This window comes from Chelon labrosus (genome assembly GCF_963514085.1).
Source record: "Chelon labrosus genome assembly, chromosome: 19".
Classification (NCBI taxonomy): Eukaryota; Metazoa; Chordata; class Actinopteri; order Mugiliformes; family Mugilidae; genus Chelon; species Chelon labrosus.
Window position 1 is genome coordinate 20,699,379 of NC_140352.1, and position 13,771 is coordinate 20,713,149.

The 13,771-nt window shown below is 40.4% G+C and overlaps 1 protein-coding gene across 1 annotated transcript in view; it reads right to left on the bottom strand.

Annotated features, from left to right (window-relative positions):
* The window catches only part of LOC311504305 (myosin-binding protein C, fast-type-like), a gene marked incomplete at its 5' end in the record, with an annotated part of 30,578 nt that overhangs the window by 5,652 nt on the left and 11,155 nt on the right, over positions 1-13,771 (bottom strand). The window contains 12 exons of the mRNA XM_084567324.1: positions 286-452; positions 1,159-1,264; positions 1,368-1,492; positions 1,980-2,112; positions 2,317-2,486; positions 2,592-2,651; positions 2,884-2,932; positions 3,044-3,161; positions 3,253-3,401; positions 3,534-3,602; positions 4,210-4,213; positions 10,869-10,886. Of these exons, the coding sequence (XP_084423450.1) occupies positions 286-452; positions 1,159-1,264; positions 1,368-1,492; positions 1,980-2,112; positions 2,317-2,486; positions 2,592-2,651; positions 2,884-2,932; positions 3,044-3,161; positions 3,253-3,401; positions 3,534-3,602; positions 4,210-4,213; positions 10,869-10,886 (1,168 nt within the window). The remainder of the gene's footprint in view (positions 1-285; positions 453-1,158; positions 1,265-1,367; positions 1,493-1,979; positions 2,113-2,316; positions 2,487-2,591; positions 2,652-2,883; positions 2,933-3,043; positions 3,162-3,252; positions 3,402-3,533; positions 3,603-4,209; positions 4,214-10,868; positions 10,887-13,771) is intronic.

Consider the following 13,771-nt stretch of genomic DNA (forward strand, 5'->3'; position numbering starts at 1 on the left):
ATGGCAACATCTTGATACCCACTGTTATGAGTTGTTACTTGGTATATAAAGAGAGACATTAAGCCCTTGGGGCAGCAGTTAAATTCAGCTGCATCCTCTGCACTGAGCAGCATATAATACATATAGTAAATGATACAGCCCACACTAAATATAGTAAATATCCATAAAATACAGCCAATGCAGGAGACAGGTATTAAATATTTTATCTAAAATGTTTTATAAACTCCACAATCTCTCAAAACTAACTTAAGGACTAAGGGAGATCATTATGTTTTTTGGTGGTACCTTCCACTTCCAGCTCTCCTTTGGTGTGACCCCCATTTGTCCAAGCATGGTACATTCCGACGTCATCCAGTGTAGCCTCCTGGATGATAAGCATATGCTTCTTCCCATCCTTCTTGAAACGATACCTCGAGTCTTTCTCTTTGTGGAGCTCCTGATCCTCAAAGAACCTGGAAATAAATTAAAAAAATATATATCATTTTGAATGCTGTCACTGCTCAATATTTAATTTAATATAAAATAAAATAACATGCCTTCTTTAAATTGGCCAACCAAACAGTTTGAACATTTTTTTAAACATTGGTTTGGGGAATATGAATGGGCTTTGCCTTCATTAGGAGGAATAAAAGTAAGTGTTCTGGTTGGACAAGGGCAAATTGAAAGAAATGCGTTCAACTGTACCACACATATCAAGAGCACATACCAAAAAAAGAACATAAAATCACAAACAAAGACAAAGAGATCAAGAAAGGGTTGCTTTAAATCATGTTGATGGAAGCAGACATTCAAAGCTAACAACGGGGAGAGACGATTCATTTTAAATATGTTCCACATCTCCTAGGATGATAATAATCTCATTTTCATTGGACTTTAAATATATTAAGTCTCTCTGGTGCAGTAATGTATAGCACGAAAGTGCAAATCAGTTATGGAAGTTAAAAAAGAAAAAGTGATGAACCAAGAATACTTCATAATAAAGTAAGGGTTCCAATAATTAATAATTATAATAATAATTATGGCCTTCACATTTTTGAAATAACCCTGAACCATACAATACATTTAGTTTTTATGCCGAGAAGCTCATCAAGCACTCAGTTAAGCAAGCAGAAAACTCATGCTCAGCTTATATTACCAAATACTTCAATATTCACTGACCACATGACATGGGCACCCTCTTCTGAGACCTCGATCTCAAACTCCACTCTCTCTCCCACCACCACGTGATAGTCATCCATCAGCTTGGTGATGGTCACAGGGGGTTCTGCGAATGGGCATCGGGAAACATTTGGAAACGTTTAAAATTATTAATTCAGCAGAAACTCGGCACGTGTCGCCGCGATCTCAGATTTGCACTGCTTGGGCACCTTTAACGAACACCTCGGTGAAACACTTGTCTTCTCCTACCACGCACTCGTAGGCAGCATCATCAGACAGGTTCGTCTTATTGATAGTGAGCGTTCGGATGTTCCCGTCTGACTCCATGACATACCTTGAAATGTGAGAGAGGGAATGGAAAAGCAAACCGTCTGGGGGTCACATAAAAGTGTTTTATTAGATAGAAAATGCCTTTCTATATATTTTATATTTAATTCATAGTTTAACTTCTGATTAATTTGAAGGGAATTTGAATTTGAACTGTATTTTTCTGCAGTTTTTCAATGTAGAAACAGGTGTCTGTTGTCCCAGGGGTGTAGCTACATGTTCTTGGGGCATAAGATGTCATGGCAGTGTGACTTGCTTAGCCCACTGGGAGGCTCCTTATGACTGCCTAAAAATAAAACATGTTGATGGAAGCATCATTTCAACAGTGTGACGTTGTGGCGCGGATAATTTTAGCTTGATATTTTTACAGCACTGCCCATCAAGTCCGCCTCGGCATGATGATACAGCTTGTCCAATTAAGCAATGTTTTGCATGGACCTTGTGAAAAATAATAGCTGATGTGTGCGCATGGGTTTATGATTTCAAGCATGTACTTGGCTGAGGGTTTGATCTCCTGGCCGTTCTTCAACCATTTGACCTGGACAGTGGGATCGACCACCTCACACCTCAGGACAATTTTTTTGCCCTTGTCCACCGAGTAGCAAGAGTCGAGCCTCTTCAGGAAAGCTGCAGGCCCAGAAAGAAAGAGAAAAAATGACCTCATCAGTTCACAGAAATCAGGACCACGTGCCGTTCTTCTTTCCTACTTCCCTCCCCTACTCTCATTCCTTCTCCATCCCCTAGAGGTAGAATCTCACCTCTTAATCCCTCTCCTCCATACTTCAAATACCCCTCGCCTTCTCCTCCCCCCTCCCTTCTGACCTGACTTACCCTCGCTATGCTTGGGCTCAACCGCCTTCATCTTTTTCAGACGTTTCAGCATGCCCCTCAGGTCGGTAATGCCATACTCAAAGGCGATTTTCTCATACTCGCTTGGATGGGCACTTTTAAGCAATTCCCACACATCTATTGGTGGCTCCTCTTTTTGAGGCTTCTTCTTCCTGCCAGTCAAGAAAGAGGGATAACCTGCCAATCAGGACTGGAGAAGCAAAAGGGAATTTTGGATAGGAAACAATCATAGTGGTAATTCTGCAAACTCTTCTCACTTCTTAGTGGCTTTCAGGAGAGCACTGAAATCCAGATCTCCCTCATCCTCTCCAGCATCACTGCATGTATGGAAACAAACGCACATTACAGTGTAACAATGATCAGAAATGTCTTCTGGCATAGCACAGCATTAAATGTATATAGTCATGCATGAATGTGCTGCAAGACATTCACACACACACCCTGGTGAACACTGAAAATAGTCTACACAAGTATTTTCCCTTTCATGTATTTGCTCACGTCCACACGGGCCACAGACACAGGCTGAAACACAAAACCCAAAGCACTCACGCTCTCTTGAAGGCCGACAAAATGTCTGCCTGATGATCCTGCTGTGCCGCTGTAACAAGAGAAGTTGCAGAGAAAGCACATAACTGCTGGATCAGATCGAAACACCAGCCCGTATAGAATCCGCATAAGCCTCATGAGGCCGGAGGCCGTTTTTACTTACCCTCAACAGAGATCTCAAACGTGGAGCTGTCACATTTGTCTTTTGCCGTCACCTCACACCTGTAGCCCCCAGCGTCCCCAGCGACCACTTTGATGATCTTCATTTCATAGGTGTAAATCTTGGGAGAGAAAATATTATTAGCTCTTTATTAGTTAGCGATCTCTGAAGGATCATATGAAAATGAATGAATGAGTGAATCTCCTTCACACCTTAGTATTTCTGTCATAAGTCTCTTTGAACTGCATATGCTTCCCGGCCTTGCTGCCGAGGTCCAGCCACTTTCCCTTCAGCCATTTCATAGTGGGTTTTCTCGTCAAGGTGGTCGAGTCGACCCTGGCTATGAAAGTGATGTCCGAACCTGCCATTCGTAAAAAAACAAAACAACAACAATTAAATAATACAACATTATGTAATCAGGTTAGGCATTATGGATTGGTACATCGTCCTTTATGTACGGACAATAATTCACCCATCCTTTTGTGTGTCTAACCTGCAACAGCGACGACATTTTCCTGCGGCTTCTCGACAAAGAGCCCGGTGAGCTCAGTCGACCCAGGCACTGAGAGGAAGGAAGAAAAAATCGTTTCAGTTACTCATTCACTTTTCGTCGAACACAGGCGCTGACGCAAAAAAAACATACACAGAACAAAACATACACAACCACTAAATGATAAATGAACAAAGAACATTTGTCTTTAAGGCTAAAAAGCCATGAGACTGCTGCGCTGTACTTAAGCAGTTAGTTGTCAGTAGACAATTAACTATTAAATGTTCACTCAAACGAACTAGAATTTGATAATGCAATTTATTTAAAGCCATACCAGAACTGCATATAACATAATCAGTCATATCATTGCAAAGTTGGACAGGTTTACGTTGTGCAACAGGACACTATATGGACACCGACAGTATCTGACACCTGAAGCAGCAAGAGGGACTATTATCCCTCATACTCATAGCAGATGAAGTCTTCCAAGTGTTCACGCAAGCAAACATTCCGCTGATATATAATCGCAACAGCAAAGTATTTTTATCAGTAATTACAAGGTCCAGAATGTCTTAATGAACTGTGGCTGCGATAAGTATAACACCTCTAGCCAAAGCACCTGTTGACACTTATACATCAGCACTTTCTACCACAGTTCAGTAGTCAGCATTCTACGTACCGCTCTATAAACAAAGCACACTTGGAATTAGCATTAGTCCCACATTATGTCAAGTATTACTGTACAATGCAAGCAACTGCATAGATTTCCCACAGTGAGAATATCTGGTTCTTTACACATTTGAACTGAATTAAATTCAGTAAACAATAGAATTTAATTCAGTTTATATTGAGTAATCTAAACTGACTAACAGATAGGATGCACACATTGACATATCATCACATGTTCATGCAGCAGATTGTCACAGTCCTGCGCTATGGCTCCAGCTTACCATCACCCTCTCCGGCAACTAGGAATAACAAATATTCTTAATTAACATGTAGAAGTTATACTGTATTATGTCATTGTTAACTCATGAGTTAAACAAGATGAGTGGACATTTACACAATGATTATTCTGCACAACTATTACACTGACACACCACACGGTGGAACGCAACCAGCTTTCTTCATGATGGTAAGATCATGACTGGTACCAAACAAAACAGGAAGTGATGAAATGTGTTAATAGCTGTGCGTCTAATCATCAGACTAGTCATAAATTATTTGAAATTACCTTGATCATTTAGTTTGGACTGATCTAACGTTACTTCAATGATTAGCATCAAAGTTTGTTGAATTTCAAGATGGCATGGAGAATACTTCAACTCAAGGCAGCTATAGTCAAGAAGGAATTTCAGGTTGTTTTTAAACAAATTGGCAGTAACTTCTTGCTGACATTCATCAGAAATACATTGCTAAGTGCCCTAAAACAGACTGCAGTTGGCCAAGTGACGATAATCCCCCTACACACTATACCCCTGTGGGTATAGCTTTAAACAGCCCTGGTATGATAAGCACTTCCCACGCAGGAATTCCAATCCTAATAGACACGGAAAGCAAGTGCAGTGCGGTGCAATACCCACTCTGGAGTCAGGACAGTGGATCAAACAAATGCCAGACTTGAAAAATAGAAACAAAATTTGATGGTATGGAGGAAACTTGTCCTCCTACCGTGTGTGCATGTGATTCCTAATTAAAGCCATATATCAAGACTATGTTCCTGCACACCAAAATCAATTCATAAGCTACATGCAACACCAGGAGACAATGTTTGGACCCTCACCAGGTCGAAAATAATACTTTTGATTTTAGGTCTTTTGCAGAGTTTTATTTCATACATCAAAGCTCGCTCCTCAAGCATAATGTGTGAAAAAACATGACTTTGTAATGGCATTCTGGAAGCTTAAGATAAATGGCAGGGTATTTGTGATACAACCTGGCTGTCAAGACTGAGTTTTGTACCAAGTACATCTCAGATTTCCCTCTGAATTTCCTTCAGGTAGGACCTTGGATAGGACATAGCCTGGTAGTCATGTTGATACTAAATGTAGCTTGTTGGACGCATGGTTGATGATGAGGAGAAATTGTGCTCCTACTGTTTGGGGTAACGTGGCTGAGAGTAACAACCACAGAGTGCTCCATTTTCCCTCATAAAATGGTTTGCACTTGCTCAGCCTTTATTTCCTTCTTTGATTCATTCTCCGGATTTTCCTCCGGTCACACTCTACCACAACACTTATCTTTCTTCTGTTTTGTATTCCACGGCACATGCTGAGCCCTGTCTGGATCATCTGCACAGTACACCTTTTCTCCCTCTGGGCTAATGTTGCCACAGTCAGAAGAGCTTGCTCAGTCTGACATTCAGTGATGGGCACAGATGAGATGCGCACTCAGAAATGCTCAGAAAAAAAAAAAAAAAATGGACAGGAATCGATAGAAAAACTTGCAGGACAAGCATTACTAAACTTGCGAGGAATTGATGAAGGTGACATCCAGGGCAGTAACCAAACTTAACATTTGATGACCTCACCCTGGAGATCTGACACCCCCCTTCTTCGCTTGCCAGGCAAGTTTCTGCTCAGCAGGCAACCACTCCTCCATGACAGCCTTGTTGTGAAGACACAAGACAGTTATGTCACCTTTGGATCAGTCTGTGGCTACTCACCTTTCCTCTGCATACCCCCAAATCCATCATCTGCATCTCACTCAGCAGCCCAAAAAGAAACACCATCTTTCTGGTCATCTTGGCCATGCTCCCATTCTCCAGTCTACCCACCTAAACTACAGACCTCTTCTCAACATGTGATAATGTGTTCTCAGTTGCCACTACCACCTATTGTCAAGCTAACCCAGGTGTCCATGAGGGGAAAGGAAAAGCTTGTTAAAGTCTGTGTTTTCCCCCTCAGGCACAGCAGGTACTGGGCATTTCACACATATTTGAAAGGCACCACAAGGAATTAGCAGCCTTCACCCGCCTGACGCCTTGACACTTCCATAACCCACCTCCATCCAGACTCCACAGTCGGTCAAAATAGACCAGACGTTCAGCTCATACGGGAGCTGTGGCCCTGAAAGACCACAGGAGTCAGGGACAGCTTCATAACATGAACAACCGCTCTTGAATTTCACTTGTAAAGCCAATAAAATGCAGTCTCAGGACTTGGGAATCACACTCCATGGCCATAACACACAATTTCAAAGACGACTTGGCGCCGTATACAGGATTTGCGCTCTTCGGGAGGCACAGACTCTGACGATTTATTGGATGACTTCAGTGCTTGGACGCTCTGTAATGTTGCATTGAGAAGCAACCGTAAAACGTGTCGTCACATCAGATGACACTTGGTATGTGAACAGCAACAGCTGCCATTGTTGCAAGATGAGCGTTGCACATGAACCACAGCCGTGTTTCCACTCATTGTTTAAATTGCCCGAAGGGCAGAAGTTAAAGAGAGCTGGTATCATAGGTCACAGATGGGGTGGACAGGACACCAAATAAATTCTGTTCCTCTAAAAGAACATAAACAGAATAATTCGTCTGGCAGCATCTGAGGATACCAGCAGTTGGGTACACAGCAGGTGAACAAGACAAGGATAGCATCCTGCACTGAACTACCTCTTTGTTTTCTTTGTCAGAGCCAAAGATCTGGTGGGCTGTACGCGTGAGGTGTGAATTACTCCAGGGTTAGCCACTACTGAGTTGCAACAAGCTGCAAGGTCTATGGGGAATTTAAATCTAACATCTCTATAGTGATGAAGGCTTTAAATGACCAGTGTGTTAAATTTATTGACAGCCATGAGGTTCGATTGAAATGTAGAACCTATTTTGGCTGTCAGTCAGTTTCATGTGTAAACTTGAAAGATCCTCTCTATAGCCACTACTGTACAAACATGGCAGTACAACATGGCCGACAGGAAGAGAACCTGCTTCTTTGTTAGAGAAGAGCTCGTTCTAAACAAACATTAACTCAACCATTTGTAGTTCCAGACCATAAAAAAAGAATTATGAACACTAGATTGATAGTAAATCCTTTGAATACTACACAGTCTGAATCCTAATCTTTTTTTTCACAAACAGATGACAGTGAGGTTATACAAAATCTTAAGATTTTGAGCCCAAAAAAGCTCATAATGAAATATGACATTTGGTAAACATCCACTTTTGTATATAAAAATGCTATAAATAGTGTAATTTTTTTTTTAATCAGTCCAAACCAAAGTAGTCAAAGCAATTTCAAATAATAACATGTACCCAGCTCCATTTAACACTTCATATATTATGTGACATCTTGACTAGCACATAATACCAAATTTACACCCAAGATAATGTTAGCACTCAAACTGAACAGTGTGGAGACGCAAAAAGTAAACCACCAACAGGCACGCCAATATCAGTGTCGCTCAGTTCTTACCATCCCCATCAGCGTCTGATTCTGCTGCAGACAAGGAAGCAAACGGAACTGAAAAAAGCAGCTAGGAAGCAAATGCTTGTCGTTGCACAGAAAGGTATACAGTTGCGGAAGAGACCGACGAACCCGGCTACAACAGAAGCACCATGCAGTGCCACATTTTGTCAGGACATTCATGCAGTACCACATTACATTCATGCAGTACCACATTTTGTCAGGACATTCAATCCACCGTACACAAGTCACATGTTAAATAAAACTCATAATGCTCAACAAGGTGTCTATACTCAGGAATTAATGGATGACGTGGAGGCCATTCATCCCTGACAGTGGATGGATTTTGGGCATTATCCTGATTATACCATGGTCACTATCCAAGTAATAAAATATAAATATAAAAGACGATTAATTTGGTAGGCCACGTGTGCAGCCTGGAATAGCAAGTTAAATAACAAAATGGATGTGAGATGGTCATTCAAAGTATGTGATATGTGACTATCAATAGATTCAGGCCGCAGTTATCTATTACAACAACTGTGTTTAACAGTAGGCGATGTGCTATCCAGAAGATGAGGCACTGAAGGATTAAACGTTATATTATTAACGCGCTGCAATAAATCGCAAACGGAGGCTTTTAATGACCAATGCGTCATTGCTATGCTGTTGTGCAGGCGTTGCTATGGTTACCCACCTCAGATACAGCCTGAGCCAGGGCATTCGTTTAGAACGGTGAACAAACAGTTCCACCACTTAATGGGCTTACAATACCAGCAAATAATGGACACCCTGCAGCCAATCAGAATGGAGTATTGACCCAAACCATGGTATAACAATAAATATCTCACTTACAGCAGAAACACACAGGAAACAGAACATAAAATCCTTAGAAGTGCTTGGAAAAACAAAACTCTATGTTGCAGATTCAGTACTGTAAAACCAAATGACAGTTACGGTCACACATAACATATACTATAAAGTACAGTATATGTATATATCAGTCGGGGGGGGCACCAAAAGACATTCAATGTAAAATTAATAATCCTGTTATCTATGTCATACTAGTAACACAGCCGTTACTGACTGCAATGCCTCTTGTACATATCAAGTAACACATTTATTCACCACAAAAGATTATGTAGGTCACCTGAGACAGACCTGAAAAGTTTATAAAACATCCAAGAGCCATGCAGGCATTGTCATTTTCACACCGTGTGGCACATGTATGTAGACGTATGTGAATACATTACATGGATTACAGGGGCAATTCATTCACAGGATTCTGCCTTACCTCCATCTGCGGGGGGTGCATCTAAGGAATATAAATAGAAATTAGCTTCGGATTCCGCTTTAGACTGGAATTATTCTCTGGATTTAGTTGCGATAGAAAGTGCAAACATTATTCCCTGATACTAAGCGGTGCCTTCCATATTCGTCTGGCTATGGTTTGTCAAGTGAAAGTTGTGGCTAAGAGATATAAAGCACAAAGATGCAGAGACCCAGAAAATATTTATATTTAGGAGTGTTGCAAGGAAAAGAATAATAATAATAAAAAAAATACTTAAACGGCAAACACTTAAAGATATTTTCTTTCACTTCACATGCCTGCAGTGAAATGTTACCCAAAGGTCACTGTGGCAAACACTGATATGAGGAAATGGATCCAGCTGCAGGCAGTCAGAGTATGCAGTAAAGATACACAGCAACGGCTTTTCTTGTAACCTTCATACATATTTCTTTACAGATATATTGTATACATGCAAAAAAAATAAAATAAAATCAACATCAACAAGGAAACAAGAGCATTAATCCCGTTCAAACTTGTCATCAGCACACACACAAAAACAAAAGGACATGAGGGATTCAGTTTGATGCAATAATACATAGCGCATACTTGTTCAGAAAACGTGAGATCAAGATTTCTGACATCAGAGTGGTTCATTGTGATGATGAAGTTGTTTAACACACACTCTAGGCGAGGTCTTAGCTAGCGCAAGTGGCGCATGCTTCAGGCCAGCTAAGAAATGCAAACACGCTGAATGAGAGTGGCATAATGATTGCATTATTCCCTTCAGCAGCTCCGTGTTGTCTCATGATTGACTTACGGGCCTAACGTCTTGACTCAGTAATTGCTCAACTTATCATCTATAGCAAAAACCACTTGTTCTGTATTATTCAGATAATTACCCTGACTGATTAGTTCAAATGCATTTTTTTTAACACTCAGTTCAACTCAAACCCACTCCATGTGCGATATTAAGGACGTATAAATGCTTTGAATCACTCGCAAAAAAAAACAAAAAAACAAAAGAAAAACATTGTCCCTCACCCTCTTCAGCTGCCTCCGCTGGGGCTTAAATTAGGAGATCTTTGTTAGGCATTGCAAATGAAAAGTAATCCCATGGTAGCCCCATTGGAAAACAAATATAAGAGACACTCCAACAGCTGAGCGAATGCCTTTCATTAGTGTGGAACACCTGAAAAGTCAGACCAGTATCACATGGCCACTCTCTAGCTTGGCTTGTGGACACCAAAGCATTTTTCTCAGAGCACCATCTGTGTAGCTATATAATTTGTGGACAGTTGAGTAAACAGCTTCAGTGATCTTGTAATGTATGGTAAAACAGATTCTCTGTGAAATGCCTAGAAGGTAAAATTAAATAACCCGTCAGCGGCTTTATGGCTGCCGATACAGCAGCATATTGGCATACATGAATAAAATACAGATGCTCTACTGACAGAAGGTTTATGAATAAGGAATACAGAGCATGCTGATTGCACGCCATTAGAAGTTGGGGCATATGTTCGCCTGGCACAGGCACTTGACATGACGTTCTAGTGAAAATGTGAGAGCTGTAATCACGTCGCTGAGCGATAATGTAAGGCACACACAAAGGGTCAGTAGGCAAATGCTGTGGGGCGGCTGACTTACCCTCTCCGGCTGGTTTGTCTGTGAAACACAAACAAGAAAATTATCAGAAACATGCAACACATACTCTGCTCAGATATTCAGTACATACAAGGGGCGACTTCTAAATTTAGAAGGATGAAAAAAAAAAAAAAAGACTGGTCTGGCAGATCTGCTGGGGCGTGATCAGTTCCCAACAGCGTGATTCCAGACCAACGTTCACGCACAAAACTTTTGTGAGCAGGGGAAATTAGGGCTGGTTTCTAGGCTTCTGCAGTATAAATATAAGTCTAAATATTTTCCATGCTCACATGCATATATGAATTTATCTGCTTGTTGCTCTCTTCTCCTCTTCCTCCCCTTAAACTTCTGTCACGAATCCCTATTTTTCTGTCTCATTTATCCTTTTTATCTATTTCTGTTAGACACAGAATATCCTCAGTAAATGGACGACATGCCGACGTGTCCTTTATTCGGAAATGTCAACTAACCTTATAAAACACTAAATCAATATCTACAAGTTATTATCATTATGGCTAAATTCTCTCTTCTTTGGTACTTTTGAATATAATTCCATGAGAAGTATGTTTTGGGGCATCCCTAGCTGGATTGACATGTCCGGTCTGATTAACATGACTTGGGCACACAGCCAAATCCACCTCTCACTCATCTCCAGCTCCTCCCTGTCGTCCAACTGTGGTCACTTTGAGCTTGATGTACCGTATATAAAGAACCTTTTAGGGGTACGATAGCCTATAAAGAGTGGGCTGCTGAAAGAAAATTGTTAAAAACAAAAGGTGCTAGGTTTTCTAAAATTGACTCCTTTCGGCCAAGAACTTATCGATTACCCCTCATTAGCAACAAAACATATGCATAGACATACATTTCTGTTTATATGTTGATGAATATTTCTCCTCTATTCTTTATCTTTAAGGATTTCAACAGACGATTATTCTTTCTTTTAAATCACACCTAGTTTACGGTATTTAAATGTTATATTGCGTGTCTTATTTGTGTGTTTGCCTTCGACTGATGCCGTTCAGGAATCTGATTTCACAGTGAGGCGAGTGATCTTCAACCATAAATCTAAAATACAGCCTGCCAGGAAAGAGGATACATTTTATATACAGGCCACTTCTGAAATTTCCGCTAAGCTGCACAACCTCTGGCACACACTCTGGCACACATTTTTTTAATTTTAATTTTTTTGATATCTTGATCTAGAAGACTAAGTTCTGGGGCTAAATTTGAGCTTCAGAGGCGTGTGGGAGTGTGGAAGTATTGTTGAAGTTTAAATCTGGTAATTGGAAATTCTCAACTGAAATAGAGGCATATAATATACCCAGCTACCCAAGTATCTGTTTAGGGGTCAGTGGCAGTAGCTGGTAAAGGCCAGGGATGGTGTCTTATGACCCCCCTGAAGTCATGCCACATGCTCTTGAGCTGCAGACAGTTTCTTTGAATAGTCAACTTGACCTTGTGCACTTTACTGTTCACTTGGGGATTGTCTAAAATAGGTGTCGTGAAATGACACCGGATTTACTTTATGTCACACACAAAAAAAAAGACATTTGGTTTTGTCCAGCAGTGAAGATATGGAAAATATGTGAGAAAAGCCTAAAAGTTTATTTTTTCAACATAACGTTATCCAGCAGACACACATACAGAAATGCTGCTCAGCACAGAAAGTCTTCGGTATGAATACTTCCTACTCGCTGTAAGAGGGTTTAACACCTGCATTGAGTGTAAATCTCCACCAGCATCTGCTAAGTCAATCCACTCGGGGCAAGAATCTTGATCATCTTCAACAAGTTTGTGATAAAGCAGGGTAATGAACTTCTGAACAGCTGCTCCTCACACTTTAAATGAGACCGTCTGTGGTTTCATACATAGAGCCGTATAATTTGTGTGAAGTTATGCTTGTTGGGCGCAAAGATATAAATAAAAAGAAACTTCCTTTCATTTATGTTTGTCAAACAGTGGATGCAGGATCCCTGTAGTACTATATATTCTATATATTTGTCCTCCTTTTTTTTTATCTGCTCAACTGCTTTAGCTTCACTCGTAAAGAAAACATTCTGTAACATGTCATTTTTCTGCCTTCAAGAGTGTTTTTGCTTTCAGTTAAAGTACTGCAGGTCTTCACCTCACTGTTTGTTTACTCCTTCAAAAGTACTGACAGTCTGATTTACTGTGTGTGTAAAGGCCCAGACATTATGGCAGGTATTAGGTAGCCTGACCTTAACAACCCTTCGAGGGTCTCTAAGTGTCAGTAGGCAATATGCAACTGAATATTTATGAAGTTATCTGAACACATAAAGCATGACTGCATGGTCATTGGATCTGCTATAAGCAAACATATGTGACTGTATTTTGTCTGTACTTGTAATGTTTAGACACTGACTGTATATAAAAGCAGGACGCGGCCACCATGAACGTGGTTTAAAACATGAAGCTAATGTGAAATTAAAACAATAATACTAAACACTAAATCACTAAGCTAAAATGCTTTCTCAAGTAATTATGGTGTCATTAGCTACTTAGCCGTGTGTTTTTGAGTTTAATACTAGTATGAAGTAGATATTAGGCCTTAAAGAGATATGTCTTTGGGTTCTCAGTCAGAACCCCCCCCTCCTCTTGTTTAATTGTCATCACTTTGAACTCCATAAAAACACGACGACAGCACTAAATGTCAAATTTAAAGCTTCGAAAACAGTAGTCTACAACCAATGGGAACAATCTGCATTTTCATCCCATAACTGATTTTACATAGTTGAAAGGCCTGAGTTAGGACTGGAACCAACCAACCATGATTTTTTTAAAAAGTAAATTAAAGACCTGCCACTCAACACGGAAGAGACAGGAGATTTTTTTATTTATTTTTGGCATCACAAATTAATTTATTGTCGTTCACTCACTGAGAAATA